This window comes from Colobus angolensis, unplaced genomic scaffold (assembly GCF_000951035.1).
Source record: "Colobus angolensis palliatus isolate OR3802 unplaced genomic scaffold, Cang.pa_1.0 Scaffold2, whole genome shotgun sequence".
Lineage (NCBI taxonomy): Eukaryota > Metazoa > Chordata > Mammalia > Primates > Cercopithecidae > Colobus > Colobus angolensis.
This window is the reverse complement of record NW_012115154.1, coordinates 7,411,939-7,434,328: the sequence shown is the minus strand read 5'-3', so window position 1 is coordinate 7,434,328 and position 22,390 is coordinate 7,411,939. Positions and strand designations below refer to the sequence as shown.

Genomic DNA, 22,390 nt, shown 5'->3' with positions numbered 1-22,390 from the left:
GATCGAGACCATCCTGGCTGACATGGTGAAACCCCGTCTCTACTAAAAAAATACAAAAAACTAGCCGGGCGAGGTGGCGGTCGCCAGTAGTACCAGCTGCTCTGGAGGCTGAGGCAGGAGAATGGCATAAACCCGGGAGGCGGAGCTTGCAGTGAGCTGAGATCTGGCCACTGCACTCCAGCCAGGGCGACAGAGCGAGACTTGGTTTCAAAAAAAAAAAAAAAGATGGAGTAATTTAAGATCATGGGTAGAACTAGCCAAATTTAATTTATATATTCTTTACTTAACTCCTTTTTTTGAGACAGAGTTTTGCTCTTGTTGCCAAGGTGGAGTGCAACGGCGCAATCTCGGCTCACTGTAACCCCTGCCTCCCAGGTTCAAGTGATTCTCCTGCTTCAGCCTCCTGAGTAGCTGGGACTACAGGTGCCCACCACCATGCCCAGCTAATTTTTGTATTTTTAGTAGATACGGGGTTTCACCGTGTTAGCCAGGATGGTCTCGATCTCCTGACCTCGTGATCTGCCCGTCTTGGCCTCCCAAAGTGCTGGGATAACAGGCTTGAGCCACCACGCCCGGCCAACCCTTGAGATTTTAAACAGAGTGACTCTTAGTTTCTTGAGATACCTCTCTACACTGAATATTTTATTTATTTACTTATTTTTTGAGACTGGTCTCAAACTCCTGAGGCTCAAAGTAATCCTCTCACCTTGGCCTTCCAAAGTGCTGAGATTACAGGTATGAGCCACTGGGAACCTGGCCTACAATGACTATTTTCTTTTTTCTTCTTTCTTTTTGAGATGGAGTTTCGCTCTTGTTGCCCAGGTTGGAGTGCAATGGTGCGATCTCGGCTCACTGCAACCTCCACCTCCTAGGTTCAAGCGATTCTCCTGCCTCAGCCTCCCAAGTAGCTGGGATTACAGGCACCTGGTACCACGCCGGCTAATTTTTTGTATATTTTAGTAGAGACGGGGTTTCACCGTGTTAGCCAGGATGGTCTCGATCTCCTGACCTCGTGATCTGCCCGTCTTGGCCTCCCAAAGTGCTGGGATAACAGGCTTGAGCCACCACGCCCGGCCAACCCTTGAGATTTTAAACAGAGTGACTCTTAGTTTCTTGAGATACCTCTCTACACTGAATATTTTATTTATTTACTTATTTTTTGAGACTGGTCTCAAACTCCTGAGGCTCAAAGTAATCCTCTCACCTTGGCCTTCCAAAGTGCTGAGATTACAGGTATGAGCCACTGGGAACCTGGCCTACAATGACTATTTTCTTTTTTCTTCTTTCTTTTTGAGATGGAGTTTCGCTCTTGTTGCCCAGGTTGGAGTGCAATGGTGCGATCTCGGCTCACTGCAACCTCCACCTCCTAGGTTCAAGCGATTCTCCTGCCTCAGCCTCCAAGTAGCTAGGATTACAAGCATGCGCCACCATCCCGGCTAATTTTGTATTTTTAGTAGAGACGAGGTTTCTCCATGTTGGTCAGGCTAGTCTTGAACTCCTGACCTCAGGTGATCCGCCTGCCTTGGCCCCCCAAAGTGCTGGGATTACAGGCATAAGCCACTGTGTCCAGCCTCTACAATGACTATTTTCAATAGAACCTAAGGCTATGTCTCTTTGTTTATGCTCTAATCCCGTATTTGGTTCCTTATCTTCATGTTACCCATATGAAGTTCCTCTCCCAAACTTCATAACCATTTGGGAGTCTTCTCTCATTTTCTCTACTAGCAAATTTGGGTGTTAAAAAAAATGTTAAGTAAAATATCACCTTTACATCTATCTCTGTGTATGCACGACTGTTTTGTCATTCAAGTGCTTAAGGTCTTCAAAGCAAGGATCATCTGAGATGACTATACAGCATGCTGAATACATTAGGTTCTTAGCAAAATCAATGTCACGTATGTGTATGTGTATGTATAGCTTTAATAACAGCAATAATAATAAAATTAAATAAAATCCAGTAAGTTGCATTTCTTACCTTGCCTGCATCCAGCCCTTAGGCCACAGGGGCTTCACCTCTGTCTCCATAAAAGACTTAAGATAATCTTCAGCAGACTGGCTTTTATTTGGTTCTAACTCATAGCATCCCAATTTGATCTCAACAAGGTTACATAACAAAGTTCTAAACAGATTGAAAATTAAATTTGAAACTTTTTTTAGAAGAACATAAATTTGGCAGCAATAATACAGATTATGTGAAAAATTCAGAAAATAACAATTTCTAACATATATCATTCATTGCACCACAGTCAAACCCCCAATATGAAACAATTTCCTTTGATATCTTTAATCAAAGCACCAAAGATTGAAAGGGATGGTTCTCTACTTGGGGTACAGAAACACTATTAAGATGGCTCAAGAAGAAATATGTTGAAAGTACTTCACCTTCTGAAACCAGTATGACTTACTCCATTAGATTAGTTTATAAAAAGTATTACAGTGTATATGAAAATAAAATCAATAATACTGTGAGGACAGTAGAGCCCAGTTAATCTTCTCTTAAATAATTTTTTCCTACACACTTATCTTTGGTTGCTTCCAATCTAGTTTTATATTTATTATAGAGTTGCTTTTTTTTTTTCAAATGAGGAATCTTACTTCTGCATTATACATTAAAAGTGAAAACAAATTAAATCTTACCTGATGGTATCATCCCAGTGGAATTTCTTTCTTGGTCCTATGACACGTTTTCCTGGTTTCTCATCATCATCTTCTTCGGATCCATTTTTTTCACGTTCTTCATCTGTATGCAATCTAAAAATGAAAAACACTTTACAAAACAAACTTTTAACCCATCACTGCCTATATAATATGCTCCATAAACACTTGTTGAATTGCTTAGTTGAATGTTAAAAGAGAGGGTAAAGAAGGAATCTACCTTTCCACAAAATACTTTGAATTTGAAAGGAGTTATAAAGTAGTTTGGTAAATAAGGACTTCAAATTACAACGTAAAGGCACCAACATTCATCTTTTAGTTCAGAAAATACTTGCATTCAACCACAGCAAGTCAAGGTGGGGTTGTGAAATGTCACAACAGTGTCAGCTCTTGCTTGATCACCTCCATACAATCCATTAACAAACACTTTTTGTCTCTGACTCCAAAGCAACTGAGTGCCATTTACAAAATACTCAATTATATCATGTCAGTGGTATATGTGGATTTCTACTTGAGAATAAGGTCCACTTAACATCAGAACAGCTAAAAGCACTTCTCAAATGCACGTCCAGACACGGTGGCTTACACCTGTAATCCCAGCACTTTGGGAGGCTGACGCGGGTGGATCACCTGAGGTAAGGAGTTTGAGACCAGCCTGGCCAACGTGGTGAAACCCTCTCTCTACTAAAAACACAAAAATTAGCCGGGTATGGTGGCAGGTGCCTGTAATCCCAGCTACTTGTGAGGCTGAGGCAGGAGAATCACTTGAACCCGGGAGGCAGAGGTTGCAGGGAGCTAAAATTGTACCACTCCACTCCAGCCTGGGCAACAGAGTGAGACTCCGTCTCAAAATACACACATACATACATACATACATACACTTCACAATACAAAAGCCAGTCCAAATAGAAGAGATACATACTTGGCACACTTAGCTTGACTACGAGCCTGGCAGTCCTCCTGGTATTTAAATAGCTGTTCAGGCATGACATTGCTAACAGCCAGTTTCAATTTTTGCAGAGGTTCTCTTAAACGATCATCCTAAAAAGAAAAACATACTAAAAGTTTTTATCAGACATATTTACAAAATTTTGTAAGCAGGTCCTCAAAAGATAAAAATCATGTTTTAGATACCAATTATAGATTTGAAATATTAGCATATCTAAATATGGACATTTGTCCTACGGCACTGACTTTTCGTAATACACACTAGATACACAATTAGACTGACATTTCCAAGTTACCCAAGAAGAGTCCCAGTTTTTCCCTGTTGCCCAGCATAGTTATTAATGGTATTCCATTACACTCTTAAAAATGCCCCATGGACACTTTCATATAGATAACATAAAACAAAATTATTGTCTTCTACTTGTATAGACTACTACTGGTTAATCCCCATTATGATGGGAAACCAGTGCCCTAAGAAGAGACACTGCTCTGGAACATGAACACACATGTTTGGTTTGGGTGACTACCAACCGGATGTTGGTATCCTATTCTCTCAGTTACGGTTAGTAATTCTGACTTAGGTTGCAAGCAAAAATGCAAGGTCAAGGCCAAAGTGAAAGGAACCCGAAAACTCTTATTCACGTGGGTTTTCCGGGCAAAAAAGAAAGTAGGCTTGCATCTGACAGTTTTAATCAACCAATTTACTACTTTCACCTTGCAAGCAACCGTATATATATATGTAACTACTTAAAACATACTTTTATCACCATTATAGGTGCAGAAATATTATAAGACTTTACTTTTCTTCACTGAAACAATTTTTTTTTTGGAGACAGAGTCTCGCTCTGTCACACAGGCTGGAGTGCAGTGGCACCATCTTGGCTCACTGCAACCTCCGCCTTCTGGGTTCAAGTGATTATCGTGCCTTAGCCACCCACGTAGCTGGGACTATAGGTGTGTATCACCACACCCAACTAATTTTTCTATTTTTAGTAGGACAGGGTGTTGCCATGTTGGCCAGTCTGTTCTCAAACTCCTGGCCTCAAGTGATGTGCCTGCCTCAGCCTCCCAAAGTGCTGGGATTACAGGCGTGAGCTACCGAGCCAAAACAACTGTTTTTAAAATGTGATTTTTGGTAAAGAAAAGATTTTAAAAACACAAATATTACAAATAAGCATATTAACCTATTCCATGAACACCAGTAAATATTACAGCACATATAACGTAAAATCCTATGTTTAAAAATGTACATATTAACCTATTCCAGGAATCAGTAAATAAATATGATAGCACATATGACATAAAATCTTATTTTTAAAAATGTGAACATCTGGCCAGGCGCAGTGGCCAGAAAAAAAAAAAAGTGAACATCCAGTATTATCGTTCCTAGATGATTACTTTTGAAGAATTATGTAGCTTAGACTATCTTCCCGGAAACAATCCAAATATCCATAAATAGTCAAATGGACAAATTAATTGGGATATATTCACACAATGGAACGCTGTGTACCCAGCAGTAAAAATGAATGTATTTCTGGCCGGGCACGTTGGCTCACGCCCGTAATCCTAGCACTTTGGGAGGCCAAGCTGGGAGGATCACCTGAGGTCAGGAGTTCAAGACCCCAGCCTGGCCAACACGGAGAAATCCCATCTCTACTAAAATATGAAACTAGCTGGGCATGATGGCGGGTGCATGTAATCCCAGCTACTCGGGAGGCTGAGACAGGAGAATCGCTTGAACCTGGGAGATGGTGGTTGCAGTGAGCTGAGACCACGCCACTGCACTCCAGCCTGGGCTGAGCGAGACTCTGCCTCCAAAAGAAAACATTTCTGCTATATGTAGACGTAAGATGAATCTCAGGTGCACAATATTGAACATTACAAGCTACAGAAGAAAGCAGACAGTATTTCTTTATATGAAGCCCAAAAACATGCAAAACTAAATAAAATGTTTAGGGATACAAATATATGTGATAAAACCATATAAAGAAAAGCAAGGGTAAGATATCTTTCTTCCATAGCCAAAGGGATATTAAATAACTTCAAATTTGCCAGGGGTTCAAGACCAGCCTGGGCAACATAGTGAGACCCTGTCCCTACGAAAAAAAATTTAAAAATGGCCAGGTGTGATGATGCCAGCCTGTAGTCCCAGCTACTTGGGAGGCTGAGGTGGGAGGACTGCTTGAGCCCAGGAGGTTAAGGCTGCAGTGAGAGCCATGTTCACGCCACGGCACTCCGGTCTGGGAAACAGGGCAAGAACCTGTATTAAAAGCAAAAAAAAAAAAAAAAAGGTGAGTACTTATATTAAATCAATTAATGTGCAAAGGCCCCAAACAGAAGCAAGTTGTCTTTACTGGTTATAAAACCCAGGACGTAGATATTATTGTTCTTCCTCTTACCTGGACATTGAGATGTAACTTCTTTAGACGTTTTACGAGTGTTTCTTTATTGCATGGCACAAAAGCTTCAAGGTGGGAGTAGACACCACTGCGAATGACGGGGCCTAGTTCTTGTAGCTGTAACTCAATGCTGGCCAAAAAAGTTAACAACAATGAACAATATACAATGTGTTTTAGGTGGCATTGTACAGACAAGAAAGCAAAGCCAGTTCTTGTCCTCATTTTATCTTTTCATGATTTCCTAAAGAGTATTTTTCATGGGGGGAAAAAAAACCCATAGCAATAAATAGTTTATTTATTTAGAGGCAGAGTTTCGTTCTTGTAGCCCAGGCTGGAGTGCAATGTCGTGGTCTCGGCTCACTGCAACCTCTGCCTCCTGGGTTCAAGCGATTCTCCTGCCTCAGCTTCCCAGGTAGCCAGGATTACAGGCGCCCGCCACCATGACCAGCTAAGTTTTTTGTATTTTTAGTAGAGATGGGGTTTCACCATGTTGGCCAGGCTGGTCTTGAACTACTGGCCTTAGGTGATCCACCCGCCTTGGCTTTTGATCCCAAAGTGTGGGATTACAGGTGTGAGCCACTGCGCCCAGCCCCATACCAATAAATAGTAATGCTATAAAAGTATTCTATCAGTCTAAGAGTAGAACTTCTATAACCATGAACAAGCTGGAAATATTTTTTGGGTTACAGGGGCGAACTCTATGTTTTCAGGTAAAGCACAATAAATTTGTAATTAACCAAAAGCTCTTTTCCTCAAAGAGATATTATACTACTACCCCTCAGCCCAGTGGCAACTGCCCGCAGGTCAAGGCAGCAGTGCGCCATGAGCACATCACTACTCCAGCCTGGGCAACAGAGCGACACCCTGTCTCAAAAAAGAAAAAAAAAAAAATTTATGAGCAATGTCTGTTCTAGGTAGTAGGCAAGGAAATCAAGTCAGCATGTTGTATATTTCTTGATCTAGTGTTCTGAGTAGGCAAAATTCAATCAGGCAAAAAAGGGGGAAGGGGGTTCCCTATTCCAACAAACTGATCCTTTTTTCCCCTAGTATAAGGAAGCAATGGCGAGGCATCACCAATACAACTGGATAGCTTCACAGGAGTTCCTACTCTAAATAATCATGTTCCATATTCTCTTAGGAGGGCAACTCAATACAGAAAATAAGACATGTTTGTTTAGGAAAGTGGAAAAAGAGGCTGAGGGAATAAGAAAGTGACTAAAAGGGAAAAACTTCAACTCAGAACACTAGTACTTGTGAAATTGGAGGCATACCCTCTGTGAAATAAAAAGCAGATGGGCTCCAAAAAATGAAAAGATTCGTTTTAAGACAGACATGAGAGGAATAAACAGGAAAGCCTGTAAATGGAATGCTGATATTCTGCTTATCTGAGAAGCTATGTCCCAAGGATGGTCTTTTGACTCTCCCGGGACAGAAACAGTTGCTCCCTTTTACAGAAGAGTAAAATAAAAAAGAACAGCCTCAGTCACAAGAGAAGGACCTGATCACATTTTGGGTTCACAGGTGGAAAGAAAAAGAAGAGTTGGTCAGATCTCTGACTATGGAATCTGGGACAGCTCTGACAAGTAATGGTTGCACTGTTCACTGAGTCTAGAGTCTTAAAGGGAACTAGGGAAAAGGAGCTGGTGTAGATAGAAAGCATTTGTCTGGCTGCCAGGCAGAAAGACTCCATCTGAGAATTCCTGGTTAAAATAACTAGGAACAGAAATGAGAAACTCCTCTGCCACCATACTAGCAACAGACTAAGTTATATGTTTTCTGAGTCTATTTTTAAGCACTCCAAAATAATAGACTGTAATAAATTACAAGCATTATCAGAAGCGATGATTCAACCAGCCCTTCTTCACATCTCATGAGCAACTATCTCCATTATGTATTTAAAAGATGGCAATTATAGTATTATAAATACTACTTTCCTTTTCCCATTATTTCCCTTTTCCTTCTCTCTTTTTTTTTTTTTTTTTTTTTTTTTAGTGGAGACAGGGTCTCACTCTCTTGGCCAGGTCACCCAGGTTGGAGTGCAGTGGCACGAACACAGCTCACTGCAGGTTCAATCTCCCAGGCTTAATGAATCCTCCCACCTCAGCCTCCAGAGGAGCTGACATGATAGGTGTGCACCACTACACCTGGCTAATTTTTCTGTATATTTTATACAAATGGAGTTTCACTATATTCCCCAAGCTGGTCTCAAATTCCTCAGCTCAAGTGATCCTCCCACTCCCGCCTTCCAAAGTGTTGGGATTACAGGCATAAGCCACCATGCCTGGCCTTTCCTGTGTCTTTCTATAATATATGATGCTACTAAATCACTAAGAATAAGCAAATATTATTTTCACCAGTTTCCCCATGATTACTTTTTGACCAGTTCTGCATCCAATTATATACCTGATTCCTGGAAACAATGGTTAAAATCTAAGTCGAGAACAAGGTTTACAAGTTCGGTTTATTTGACCACAACATTAGAACCTACTGCTTCATTAGTATCAAATTCTGAGTGCAAAATTATTGCTAAGTTAAATACAAAATTTGCTAATTTAAATACAATCTATATTATATATCCACCTTCACCTTATTCTCAATCTAACTGCAATCTCCTCTACATTATCTCTATCCTACCTCACAACCACAATTTCTTTACAAAACTGTACTTTCCATTTGACTATAAAAGTTTGTACAAATTATAATTAACCTCACTAGGTATCAATGGAATTACTATTCCCCAGTGTAAGTAATAAAAGTAGATGGAAAATCATGCCAAATCCATATATAAATGCTTTAACATTTCCCAGAAAGACACTTTCACATAAGGTGACATGAAGTACTTTTAAGTCTAGCTAAATATCCAACCTGTACAGTGGTCACTTGCTCTGGCAGTTATAACTATTGAAAGCTTTGATTATCCTAAGTGGTCCAGGAAAACCAATATATGCAGAAACATAATTTTGCTGAGAAACAAATGTGAATCATACATGCTGTAAGGCTTAAAGGGAAGAACTCATGCCCAAGACTTGCCAATCACCCAGTATCTCAAAGGCCTATTACATTTTTTAATGAATCATTCTTAATTTTTTTTAAATAAAATTACTTACTCCAGAAGAATATTATTCATATCCTGTGTAAAGAATTTTTTCCTTCCTTCTTCATCAAAAAGTTTGGCAGCCTAGAGAAACAAGAAAGATGGCCATAATTCAAAATAAGCCATTACTCTATTTTGTATTCTTAGGACACATGTTCAAAGGTTTTTTTGTTTTTGTTTTGTTTTGTTTTGTTTTTTGAGAAAGGGCCTCACTATGTTGCCCAGGTTGGTATCAAACTCCTGGGCTCAAGCAATCCTCCCACCTTACAGTTTCCCAAGTAGCTGGGATTATAGGTATCTACCACCGTGCCCTGCTGCAATAAACAATTACTTTGAGATTAATATCTAATGGGAAAAAAAAAAAAAAGAAGAAGCTCCTATCAGAACACCAAATGAGTTATGATGAACAGACAGGCAAAGCCATTTGAGAGATTCAAGTTCAGCTGGGTATTGTGTAAGTTTCCTTCAGCTACTGTAACAAACTACAAACTTTTTGGCTTAAAACAAGAGAAGTTTACCCTTCCTCAGTCCAAAGTACAAAGTCAGCATTACTGGGCTGAAACCAAGGTGTCAGCAGGCCCATGGTCCCTCCAGAGGCTCTTAACCTTGATAGGAATTGATCTTTTTGTTTTTCATATTCTTAGGATCACAACTTTTCCAGATTTTAAAAATATCGGCCGGGTGCAGTGGCCCACATCTGTAATCCCAGCACTTTGGGAGGCTGAAGCAGGAGATCAAGACCATTCTGGCTAACACAATGAAACCCCATCTCTACTAAAAATACAAAAAATTAGCCAGGTGTGGTGGCACGCACCTGTAGTCCCAGCTACTTGGGAGGCTGAGGCAGGAATTACCTGAACCCGGGAGGCGGAGGTTGCAGGGAAGTGGAGGGTGCAGGGAGCTGAGATCGCACCACTGCACTCCAGCCTGGAGACAGAGCGAGACCCCGTCTCAAAACAAACAAACAAAAATAGTGTAGGATAAAAAAAAAAGGTCCAAATCGTGTGATCAACCCCCACATTGAAGCTGCAGACTTCTACGAGCAGACAAAAGAATCTGGTGCCATATCTAACTTGAATCCAAGAAGACAGACTCTATGACTCTGTCCTTAAGGAGTCACTGACATAATTATTAATAGAGTTAGCTACATTCCATGAGGATCGCTGACCAGGATACAGTCAATGATCCAGCTGAAATGGGTGGCTGGAGGCAGTACGCTATATTTTGGGAAAAGAAATAATCTTAGATATAGTCAACAACAACAAAAAAATCAGTAGAGCTGGTAATCTCTAAGAGGAAGTTAAAAAGTCAAACATGTAGTGAAAAAGTAATATGGAATCAATAGTACAACTGTTGAAATAAAGGATTTTTTAAAAGGTCATTTAACTGATGATTTGGTAAAGGCAAAAACAGTGTTTTTTAAAAAGTAATGTGAATAATAAATTAGTACTGCCTATTTTTAAATTCAGTCACCATCACAGGTCATAAAAGGTATCAAACTGCAAATTAAGTTACAATGTCTTCATGATGCATCTATAGTGCTTACCAAAGCCTAATGTGAACAAAAAATAGATTTCCTTTGAGTAAAAACACCTAGAAGAATTTCTGGTGGAATTTTAAACTTTATAACCGCAAGACTTTTTATATGACCTAGCTATAGAAAATTAGATTTAGTCATCCAGCAGTCATACACGTATAAAAACAAAAATGTCATACAACAATACTTTTGGAATCTACTTTTGATGTATTAGCACGTATTCCTATCTTTTTTTTTGAGATGGAGTCTTGCTCTGTCGCCCAGGCTGGAGTGCAGTGGCAGGCTTGGCTCACCGCAACCTCCGCCTCCTGGGTTCAGGCGGTTCAAGCGATTCTCCCGCCTCAGCCTCCCAACTAGTTGGGATTACAGGCGCCTGCCACCATGTGGGGCTAAATTTTGTATTTTTAGTAGAGATAGGGTTTCACCATGTTGCCTAGGCTGGTCTCAAACTCCCGACCTCAGGTGATCTGCCCACCTCACAGCCTCCCAAAGCGCTGGGATTACAGGTGTGAGCCACTGCACCTGGCCATTTTTATTTCATTTTTTTAAAAATGCTGGCCTTTACCTTCTATTGTGATTTCCAACCCAGTGATAAGTCTCAATCCACAGGTCAAAAAACAAGATGCTGTTTCCATATCTATTTACTAAAGAATAAGCTCCTTGAGGGTAGGGCTATAATTCACTTAACTTTGTATCCTTGGTATGCAGTTTGAGTGTTGAAATTCAGCATACATACCCTTCTCTTTCATATTTGATATATATACACATACAAATATAATTTATCTTCCTAAATTCACAAAATGAGGCAAATACTTTGGATATCTTGAGTATTTTGATTATCCATAGGTTTATTAATTCTTGCTGTGATTTCCAAGGTAACAGAAAGGAGACAGAAAGGAAATGTCTCACTTTCTATACATGTTACTGTCTACCATGTGTCTGACTTCATGTTCATCACCATGTTTAACCTTCGTTAACAGCCAAAAAAGTTGGTGTTGCAGTCCCTATCTTATAAATAAGGAACTAACACACAGGATTGGTTCTTGCTAAATAAACAATAAGCCATTATTAATAATTACACCTTGAAAAACCTGAATTGCATCATTAGCACTTTTCAAAACCTAAAAGAAACTAAGACTATAGAGATGGGGCCACATGGGATAACAAAATACCTATGCCATCTACTCTAAAGTCAGGTGAATCCTATTTAATAATAAAAGAATCAACTCTATTGATGTTATCACTAAGATATTTCTATTTATTTATTTGGGTTTTTTTTTCTTTTTTTGAGATGGAGTCTTACTCTGTCACCCAGGCGTGGCACAATTTCGGCTCACTGAAACCTCTACCTCCCAGGTTCAAGCAATTCTCCTGCCTCAGCCTCCCAAGTAGCTGGCATTACAGGCATGCATCATCACACCCACCTAACTTTTTTTTGTATTTTTAGTAGAGACAGGGTTTCACCATATTGACCAGGCTAGTCTCAAACTCCTGACCTCAAGTGGTTCACCCACCTTGGCCTCCCAAAGTGCTAGGATTACATGCATGTGCCATCACGCCCAGCCAGTTATTTCTATTTAAAAGAAAAGATCTAGGCCCGGTGCGGTGGGTCACGCCTGTAATCCCAGCACTTTGGGAGGTCGAAGCAGGCAGTTCACCTGAGGTCAGGAATTCAAGACCAGCCTGGCCAACATGGTGAAACCCCATCTCTACTAAACATACAAAACTTAGCTGGGGGAGGTGGTGGGCGCCTGTAATACCAGATACTCAGGAGGCTGAGGCAGGAGAATCACTTGAACTCGGGAAGTGGAATTTTCAGTGAGCAGAGCACGCCACTGCACTCCAGCCTGGGCAATGGACCGAGGCTTCGTCTCAAAAAAAAGAAAGGTCTAAAAGGAAACATGGAAAATAAAAAGTTATAAAAATGTTGGGATTGTGGTTATTATCTTTAAAAAACAAAAGCAATTATATCAGTGTTATGTGGAAAATAAAAACAAACAAACGAAAGCATTAATTCTCATGTTTGTACAGCAAATAAAAAGCAAGAAAATTATTACACTTACTACACGAAGGTCTTCAATACGTTTTTCAAGAAGTACAGGTAGACCCTCTGGGAGTGTAGGTACCACTTTGGGCATAACCTGAGAAGTGTAGGTTGGCTGGGTGGTGGTTCCATTTTCACCCCCCGATTCAGATAGGGGGCTACCATCAGAAGCAGCATCTAGTAATCTGTCGAAGTCGAAATCATCTAGCATCTCTAGGGCATTTTCAGCTTCCTGAAACAGCTCATGTTCATTTGTGCTAACAAAAATGGGAAGGTCTGGATCAGTGCTGCTCAGATTTAAGTCCGGGACATCATTCCCCAGTGCTGCAGCAGCACATGGGGGTTTATTTAGAGAGGGGGTTGACAAGGTCACTGGGACTTTGGGGTTAGACTCTTTCTTTAATGCATCCTTCTCTTTCTGGAATTTTCTGATCATGGCAGCCAGAGAAAGAGAATCTTTGTAACGTTTCTTCTTTTTTTCAGACTTGTGTGAATTTAGAGCCATAACTCTGTGAAGAAAAAAATGATCAGTTAGGCTATGTGTGATTTTAAAGTGTCATATAAATAAGCAGGCACAGAATTAAAATAATCATTTGACAGGTGACAGAGTAGTTTTCTTAATTTCTTATTAACTTATACCATTACAATAGCATCTTCTTCAGTATAATCTGGAATGTCACCCATGAAAGGCAAATAGGTAAATGGCCATTATAGTGAAGAAAATGTGGAAACAGTTCAGTTTAGCTATTACTTCCTCCTAGAAATCTTTTCTAAATCCTATAGCTTAAATGCTTCTATGTGCACTACAGAACCTAAAAGGTTATTAGCATCTTGAAGGCAGCCCCATGTTTCAGTCACTGTTACACAACCCAAATCCTACATCAGTGCCTCGTATACAGCAGGGTACTTAATAAATATTAGCTGAATACATGAATAAGTTATAAAGTTGAAAAACAACACATTCAATAAAAGGGATTACTTGTAGCCCACGTTCCCAAAGAAGTCTACTTGTAAATAATGAACATTTAAGACAACCATTAGTAATACATACATTTTTTCTCCTAATTTTTTAATGACTATAATCCCAAGTTTTAGAAGGGGAGAAATACCCCCTACATCAACCTTATGGATATTCATAACCCAAAATTCAGATGCGCCTCCACTGCTAAGTAGAGTAAGAAAATTCAGCCTCTCGCAAGTGTCTTTCCCTTAGCTCTGTGAAAGAAGCCACAGAGAAGTCAAGGCAATTGGTAATTTTTGACTACATTATACAAATATTTTGTTCTTCTGATGTAAGGCTTCTGAGAAATTCTATTTCGTTTTTAGCAGCAATATCATTAATACTAGCTATGTACTGGCTGTGTGCAGTGGCTCATGCCTGTAATCCCAGCACTTTGGGAGGCTGAGGCTAGTGAATCACTTGAGCCCAGGAGTTCAAGACCAGCCTAGGTAACACAGCGAAACACCATCTGTACAAAAATATAAAAATTAGCCAGGCATAGTGGTACATGCCTGTAGTCCCAGCTACTCAGGTAGTTGAGGCAGGAGGATCCCTTGATCCCAGGAGGTTGAGGCTGCCAGTGAGCCATGATTGTGCCAGAGGACCCCGTCCCAAGGAGGAAAAAAAAAAAAAAAAAACAGCTATACACAATCAATGAAAATTTTGGCTGCGTGCAGTGGGTGGCTCACGTCTGTAATCCCAGCACTTTGGGAGGCTGAGGCAGGTGGAATACCTGAAGTCAGGAGTTTGAGACCAGCCTGGCCAACATAGTGAAACCCTCATGTTTCACTACTCAAATATTCTCTACTAAAAATAGAAAAACTAGCTGGGTGTGATGGCATACACCTGTAATCCCAGCTACCTGGGAGACTGAGGCACGAGAATCGCTTGAACCCAGGAGATGGAAGTTGCGGGGAGCCTAGATTGGGCCACTATACTCCAGCATGGGTGACAGAGTGAGAATCTGTCTCCAATCAATCAATCAATCAATCAAATCAAAATTTTAAATATTAGAACAACCATAAATTGTTTACATATAGGCTACTGCTAATCCTCATTCCCCAGGCATCTTAGTTTTAGTACCAAAAGATTAGAACCGTTTTTTCAATGTTTATAATATCTTTTCAAATTGGTTCTTGTTGGTAAAAGTTATAATGAGCAAAATACTTAATGAACCAATCTATAAATTTCATCTAAAACATTCAGTCTCTAAGATTACAAGGCCTTCTACTTATGAACAAATACTACAGTAGTATTAAATGTAAGTCACTAATATTTGTCAATAACGTACTAAATTAGACTCAGCTAAGTTGAATTAGTTAATGGTAAGATATCTTTCTAAAGGGAGAGTGAGTCATACTGTGACACTAGTTCCCTTCTTAGCTTTAATTGAACATACCCCAGTTGTTTGGGTACTTTTTTCCTTGGCTTCTTCTCCTTTTCCCCTTCCTCTTTCCGCTTCCGCTTCTTCATCTCAATATCATCTTCTTTTATTTTGGGGACCTGCAAAATGATAAAAGAATGATCATTTATGAAAGTAGCAATGCTTTACTCTTTGATGTTAGCAATCCAGCATCAGCAGTGGTTTTTCTCAAATGTCAGTGTGCATTACAATCGCTTGTTATAAATGCAGATCCTTGGGGTTCAAGAGCACTCTCACCTCCGGTTTCGATTCAGTTATCTGGGTTAGGACCTTATAATTTGCATTTTAAACAAGCATTCTGGTGATTCCGGTATAAGTAAGTCTTTGGACCACACTTCAAGAAACATTTATCTAAGAACACTCTATCTTTCCCAAAGACAATGTATACAAATTCTATAGATTTTGTTACAAATGATATCTTAGGAAAGGTAACAGCTATTACTCATTTCTATAGCAAGTCTCAACCTATCCGAGAAATATAACCTTCTCTCAGAAACAGTAAATTATTAGCCCACATTTGTAGAGAAGTTTTTCAAAGAAAATATAATTCTATGATATAAATACCAATTTTCCCATGTCCACATAATTTAATTTTAAAGCATGAAACTATATATCCATGACACAATGGTTTGTATTTTACTTTTCCTTACATTCACACTTGTGACACAAGTAACATTAAAAAAAATTCTATTAACTGAACATTTTCATTACTGTTGCAATGTTTGATAAACTCACTTTGGGTGGCTTGTGCTTTTGGTTGTCTGTAATATCATCTTCTTCAGTATCTGAAGCTTGGCGAAACTGTAGAGTGCCAGTGTTGATATAAAAGCCTCCATATTTTGTTGTTAGAGAAGCGGGAACTAATTCGTCATACTAGATTAAAAAAAAAAGTTTCAGCTATATCCTATTGTTTTTAACTCTATAAATGTCAAAGAAATTCATCCACCATGGCGGCATCTCCCTTAAATCCTAACTGCAACACAGACTGCAATGAGGATGTTTGTAAAATAAATTTAGAAAAAGTTACTATCTGGAATAAAAATTAGCTCTGATAATTTGGTGTAAGAAAAAAACTTCTGAAATAATAAAGTAAATTCTAAATATATCATCTGCTGAGAAAAATTTAAGGATCACTGCTACTATTCCTTTTTTTTTCCTTCCCACTGCTACTATTCTTAATGACAAATGGTTCTGATGAGAAATCAAGTTTAAAAAGATGACTAAGTGTCCAGACAAGGAGTAAATTTCATTTCCTACCATAAGGAGATTTTATAAAGAATAACAAAACTGGCTGGGCACGGTGGCTGGAGCCTATAATCCCAGCACTTTGGGAGGTGGAGGGAGGTAGATCACCTGGGGTCAGGAGTTCAAGACCAGCCTGGCCAACATGGTGAAACCCCGTCTCCACAAAAAATATCAAAAATTAGCCGGGCGTACGCCTGTAATCCCAGCGACTCAGAAGGCTGAGACAGGAGAATCCCTTGAACCTGGGAGGCAGAGGTTGCAGTGTGCCAAGATTGCGCCATTGCACAAGAGCAAAACTCAGTCTAAAAAAAAACAACACAACATTCTATTTAACAGAAACTATTTTTTTCCGTCTTAGCCGTATGCTTTTAAGTGGAGAAAATTTTAAAAACACTGAATCTAGGCCAGGCATGTTGGCTCACGCCTGTAATCCCAGCACTTTGGGAGGCCAAGGCGGGCGGATCATGAGGTCAGGAGTTCAAGATCAGCCTGGCCAACATAGTGAAATCCCATCTCTACTAAAAATACAAAAAGAAAATTAGCCGGTGGGGTGGGGGTGCCTGTAGTCCCAGCTACTTAAGAGGCTGAGGCAGGAGAATCGCTTGAACCCGGGAGGTGGAGGTTGCAGTGAGCCGAGATCAGATCATACCACTGCACTCCAGACTGGGTGACACAGTGAGACTGTGTCTCAGAAATAAAAAGAGAAAGAAAGAAAAACAGCAAATACATTTTAGAAGAAGAATAGCACATATTTTAAAAGAAGAATAGCATAGAAAAACAACTGCCCTGTTCAGAAAGCACATACTTGAGGACCTAGAATGAGGAGGCACTTTGCTTGGAGAAAGGAACTCAATTTGTTTAAATCACACTTATGTCCCCAAAGGCTGGATCTTAAGGTTTATCATTACCTCACCTGATAAAGATGGGTAAAAAGCAAACATTAAGTGAAGGACAACTTAACCAAATGAAGGTGTTCAAAGTAGGAAAGAAAAAAGGAACTTATCTGATTGCAGAAAGATATCTGTTACCTGGGATCTCCAGACCTCTACTTCTGAGGTTCTTCACATCATCTAACTAGTCTTTAAGAAAGTCAGATTTTGGCCAGGCGCGGTGGCTCAAGCCTGTAATCCCAGCACTTTGGGAGGCCGAGACGGGCGGATCACGAGGTCAGGAGATCGAGACCATCCTAGCTAACACGGTGAAACCCCGTCTCTACTAAAAAAAATACAAAAAACTAGCTGGGCGAGGTGGCGGGCGCCTGTAGTCCCAGCTACTCAGGAGGCTGAGGCAGGAGAATGGCGTAAACCCGGGAGGCCGAGCTTGCACTGAGCTGAGATCTGGCCACTGCACTCCAGCCTGGGCGACAGAGCAAGACTCCATCTCAAAAAAAAACAAAAAAAGAAAAAAAAAAAGTCAGATTTTTAGGGAAACTTCTTTGCCATGGGCAAGGAATATACATACCCCATTAGTTACTGTAAGAATATTAAGGCTAACTACAAAAGCTGTAACTTTTAACCTGTATCCTTTTCAATTATATGGAGAATGGAAAAAGAAAGAGGGTCCAGTTCAATCACACTGAATTAAAAAGAAATAAAATGATTGAAGAAAGGTAAAAGAAAAAAATGAACTACCTTCTTATTGCTCTACTTGATACACTACTAGAAAAATCTACTACAAAGAGCTACACTATTATAAAGATCTTGAAGAAAAGGGGCAGGACCATCTGCAAATAAAGAAGTGATGTGAAGAGTGAAGGATTAAAAGTGAAAAGACTGTAATAATTCTGAAAACTAACTGTGACAAGATAAAAACACCTGTACTCTTTGCCTATATTGTTTTGTACCATGTTTTATAATTTTCAATACTTCTTCATATAAATTATTTCATTTGGTCCTCATGATACCCTTGTGAGGTAAAAAAGGCAAATATTACTCCCACTTTAAAAGTGAAAGCCAGGTAAGTACCTTACCAAAGCAATTCTATATACATGTTTATGGCAAAGTCAGTGGCTGCCTCCAACCCATCTACTATATCAAGCAGCTTCATGTGGGAGTGAAACATGTTCATCCCCAGGTATCCAGGGCAATTCTGATGTGCTCAAAGTCTGTTTTCTTATGCAGTATTCTGCTGAGCTTTTCCTATCCGAACACTCTTCAGGGGAATACACTCTTTATGAATATTTAGTTTAGCCATTTCAGTAGAATGTATTAAGAGGTAATACACTGAACTTAAGAATCCAAAGTCCTGGATTTAGATTCCTTGCCTATGACTAGCTACTATGACCCAGGGACAATCACTTAACATCAATTTTAGACAGTTATAAAACAGGGACAATATTACTTCACAAAGTTCTAGTGAAATTTAAAAGAGATTATCTAAATAAAGTGTGATTCATGCCTGGTATCATTAATAATAAATAAAACATTTTATTTCAGCTCTTTTACAATTTGGTAGCATAAATATGAGACTAAAAATAATCTTCAAAAGCATTTATTTTCAGGTATTTATTTTTAGTAATTAGTGCATGATTTAAAATGTATCAAAAATATGCTGACATGGAAAGCTTATTGGCAATACAATAAATGAAAAGAACAAGAATCATTTGGTTTGACTATAGTTGTTTTATGTCTGAATTATCTCATTTAAAAAAACAAATAATATATCAAGGGCAAAGACACTAAGTTATTTTGTAAGTCAAGCAACCTGCATTTCAGTTCAATTTGTTCTTATAAAACAGGAACCTATCTTGTTCAGAAACTAGTTGTATGACTAAACAATCTGTATCTACAAAATTCATCCTAACTTATTAACAGCTTTCAACTTTTCTTCACCACAATCCAAGTGCAAAATACATTATCCATCAAAATCTAGCACACACATACAACACAATAAAAACTGTATAGTCTACCAATGATGTACTAATTCCTATTCTATTTGAGTTCATTTTCTTTAAAAATACCAGTCATGTCCTTTAAGTTGATGTATAATCCAATTATGGGTTACAAAAGTCAGCATGAAAATATCCTAAATGCTACAAAAGGAGATATTGAAAATGCTATTTATAGAAGTTACATACTATATGATTTTTTCTATAAGACATTCTGGAAAAGGTAAAACTACCAAGACAGTTAAGACCAGTAGTTGCCAGTGATTAGGAGGGAAGGAGGAATGAATAGGCAGAGCACAGAAGACTTTGAGGGAAGTGATAGTATACTTCTGTGTGATACTACCATCGTAGATACGTGTCATTATTCATTTGTGCAAACCCACAAAGTATATAACCCCAAGAATGAACCCTAATGTGAACTATGGACTTCGGTGACAATGATGTGTCACAATTCCGGGCTCATCAACTGTAACAAATGTACTACTGTGGTACAGGATGCTGAGAGGAGGGAAGGTAGTGTGTGCATGGGGGCAAGGTGTTCATGGAAGCTCTGTACTTTCTGCTCAGTTTTGCTGTGACTCTAAAACTGCCCTAAGAAAATAAAGTTTATTAATTTAAAAAAGTTATTTAAGTGTGAGTACATGTGATGCCCATTTATATATGGCTAAGTTCCTTCTTGGGTTATTTAGAATTCAAAATGTACACACAATATTAACACTTCTACTGATGCTGTGCATTGCTTCACGTTCTTCAGCTAGTTGACATTCATTACCTTATTTAAGGCTCAGTAATTCTGTGGGGTAAGCAAGTTACAGCAGAGAAAACCGGATAGAGCTGAAAGACTTGCTCCTGGCTACACGGCAAATTAGAAACTGAATTAAGATTATAATCTAGACTTCTTCACTGAGTTACAAATCAAGGTCAAGACTCTGGAAAACATTCCATGCCCTGATTTATTGGTTGACAACCTTTTTTGTAATACGAAGCCCACTTTACTCCAAAGGGCACTGGCAATATGTTACTTCTACAGACCAGGCTGCCCAGTATGGTAAATAAGATTATGTCAGGACACCAGAAGCAACTTAGGAGTTTGACAGAGTATCCAATGTGCCTCAGGTTGAAGTCCTTACTGTCATTCTACTACCTTTATATGTTCTGTCATCAACTTTATAAGCAAGCACTGTAGCAACAGGAAAAAAGACATACTATATAATTTGTGGGGAGTGTAATAGTCACCTAGCATCACTTTCTGTATATCCTTAATTACTGCACATCGCAGAGGATATCATAATCCCAGGGATTAGATTACTCTAGTATATAGACAAGAATGGAAGAACATATACATTCTCTACTGCAAAACATGACTTGCTGTCTTTCATTTGCTATGTGATCAAGGGGCTGCTACAGTCCTTAAATGCTCTCCTAAATTCCTCTTCCTTTTATAAGAGACAGGGGATTCCAGGGGAAAAGCTGTAGGGCTCAATCAAAACAGACTGGTGATAAAGACTGCCATTCAATGTACCATCCTGGCAATAAGGCATGGCAGCAATAAAGAATTAAATAGGTATTAGAGATGTCTGCCAGATTAATTTCAACCTAGTAGCACCAATCTTTAAGACTGCATGGCTCTTATGTTGGAAGTCATTTTGAAACACACCTGCCCAAGTTTGGGAATATCAGTAAAAATCAAGATGCAAATATATGCCCTTTGACCAATAAATTCCACTGTTAGAAATTTACCCTACCCATATAAATGCACTCTACAAATACCCTTCATACACATTTACTTAAGTAGATAAAAGCATCCAGATGCTCAATTATTTGTATGTACATAAAACCAGAAACAATTTAGATGTACATCAAACAGGACTAGACAAATACACTATGTACTTTAGGTATATTCGCTAACAGCCATTAGGATTATATCCATGTACTAATATGTATCACTGAAATTTCTGGACAACTACACAAGAATTTTTTTTTTTTTTTTTTTTGAGACGGAGTCTCGCTCTGTTGCCCAGGCTGGAGTGCAGTGGCCAGACCTCAGCTCACTGCAAGCTCCGCCTCCCGGGTTTACGCCATTCTCCTGCCTCAGCCTCCCGAGTAGCTGGGACTACAGGCGCCTGCCACCTCGCCCGGCTATTTTTTTGTATTTTTTAGTAGAGACGGGGTTTCACTGTGTTAGCCAGGATGGTCTCGATCTCCTGACCTCGTGATCCGCCCGTCTCGGCCTCCCAAAGTGCTGGGATTACAGGAGAATATTTTTAGTATTTACCTCTCAGGAGTGGGGCCTCTGGGTACTTTACCTTCTACTTCATAATCACCTTGTACTTTATTGTTGTTTTACCATAAGCATGTTAATCTTACATTAAAAAAAAAAAAACAAAAACACTAAAATCTCTGTAGGCCTCACCTCCAGAAATCCTAATTCCTTAAGTCTGAGTTAAGATAAGTGTACTAATATTCTCATCCTTGATTGAGAATCATTAGCTTAACATAATGTTTTTCAGCATTTGATTTTCCTTTTTTCTTTTAAAAAACTTATTTTTGTTCTCAGTTTGAGCAAGGGGTGATGATGGAGTCAACGCTATAATTAGACATCTGAAAATGAGCAACTATTACAGAATCCCAAGAGGTTCTTTCAGTAACTGGAAAGGAGCAGAGCATATGAAAATAAAGACATTGTATAGAGTCAGCAAGCATGAGATTCACTGGCCAAATCCAGCCCACCGGCTTGCAACCTAGAAATGGATTTTACATTTTAAAAATTATTGGAAAAAAAAAACAAATTAATATTTCATGACACATGAAAATGATATGAAATTTAAATTTCACAGACCATAAGTCAAGTTTCATTGTAATGCAGCCACACTAATTCTTTAGGTATTATCTATGGCTGCTCTCATGCTACAATGATAAACTTGTGTAATTGTAACAGAAACCATAGGGTTCACAAAGTCTAAAATACTTACTTATGTAGCCTTTTACAGAAAAAAGTTTCATAAAACTTGGTCTATTTTAACAGTGTAATAACAACTCACCATAGACAAACCTGAAATTACAAAATTCTCAATCTGCAGTATTCTTTAAAAAAAAAAAAAAGGTAAAAAAATCTTTAAGTAGTGAACATGGCTTTTAAAAGCACAAATAGCCGGGCA

At 39.0% G+C, this 22,390-nt stretch overlaps 1 protein-coding gene across 1 annotated transcript in view; it reads right to left on the bottom strand.

The window, feature by feature from the left end:
- UBN2 (ubinuclein 2) overlaps positions 1-22,390 on the bottom strand; it is a 75,279-nt gene that overhangs the window by 29,748 nt on the left and 23,141 nt on the right. Inside the window, exons 5-12 of the mRNA XM_011941559.1 lie at positions 15,836-15,973; positions 15,077-15,180; positions 12,697-13,186; positions 9,110-9,180; positions 6,003-6,132; positions 3,578-3,696; positions 2,638-2,751; positions 1,976-2,119 (exon numbers count right to left, since the gene is read on the bottom strand). Coding sequence (XP_011796949.1) covers positions 1,976-2,119; positions 2,638-2,751; positions 3,578-3,696; positions 6,003-6,132; positions 9,110-9,180; positions 12,697-13,186; positions 15,077-15,180; positions 15,836-15,973 — 1,310 coding nt within the window. The remainder of the gene's footprint in view (positions 1-1,975; positions 2,120-2,637; positions 2,752-3,577; positions 3,697-6,002; positions 6,133-9,109; positions 9,181-12,696; positions 13,187-15,076; positions 15,181-15,835; positions 15,974-22,390) is intronic.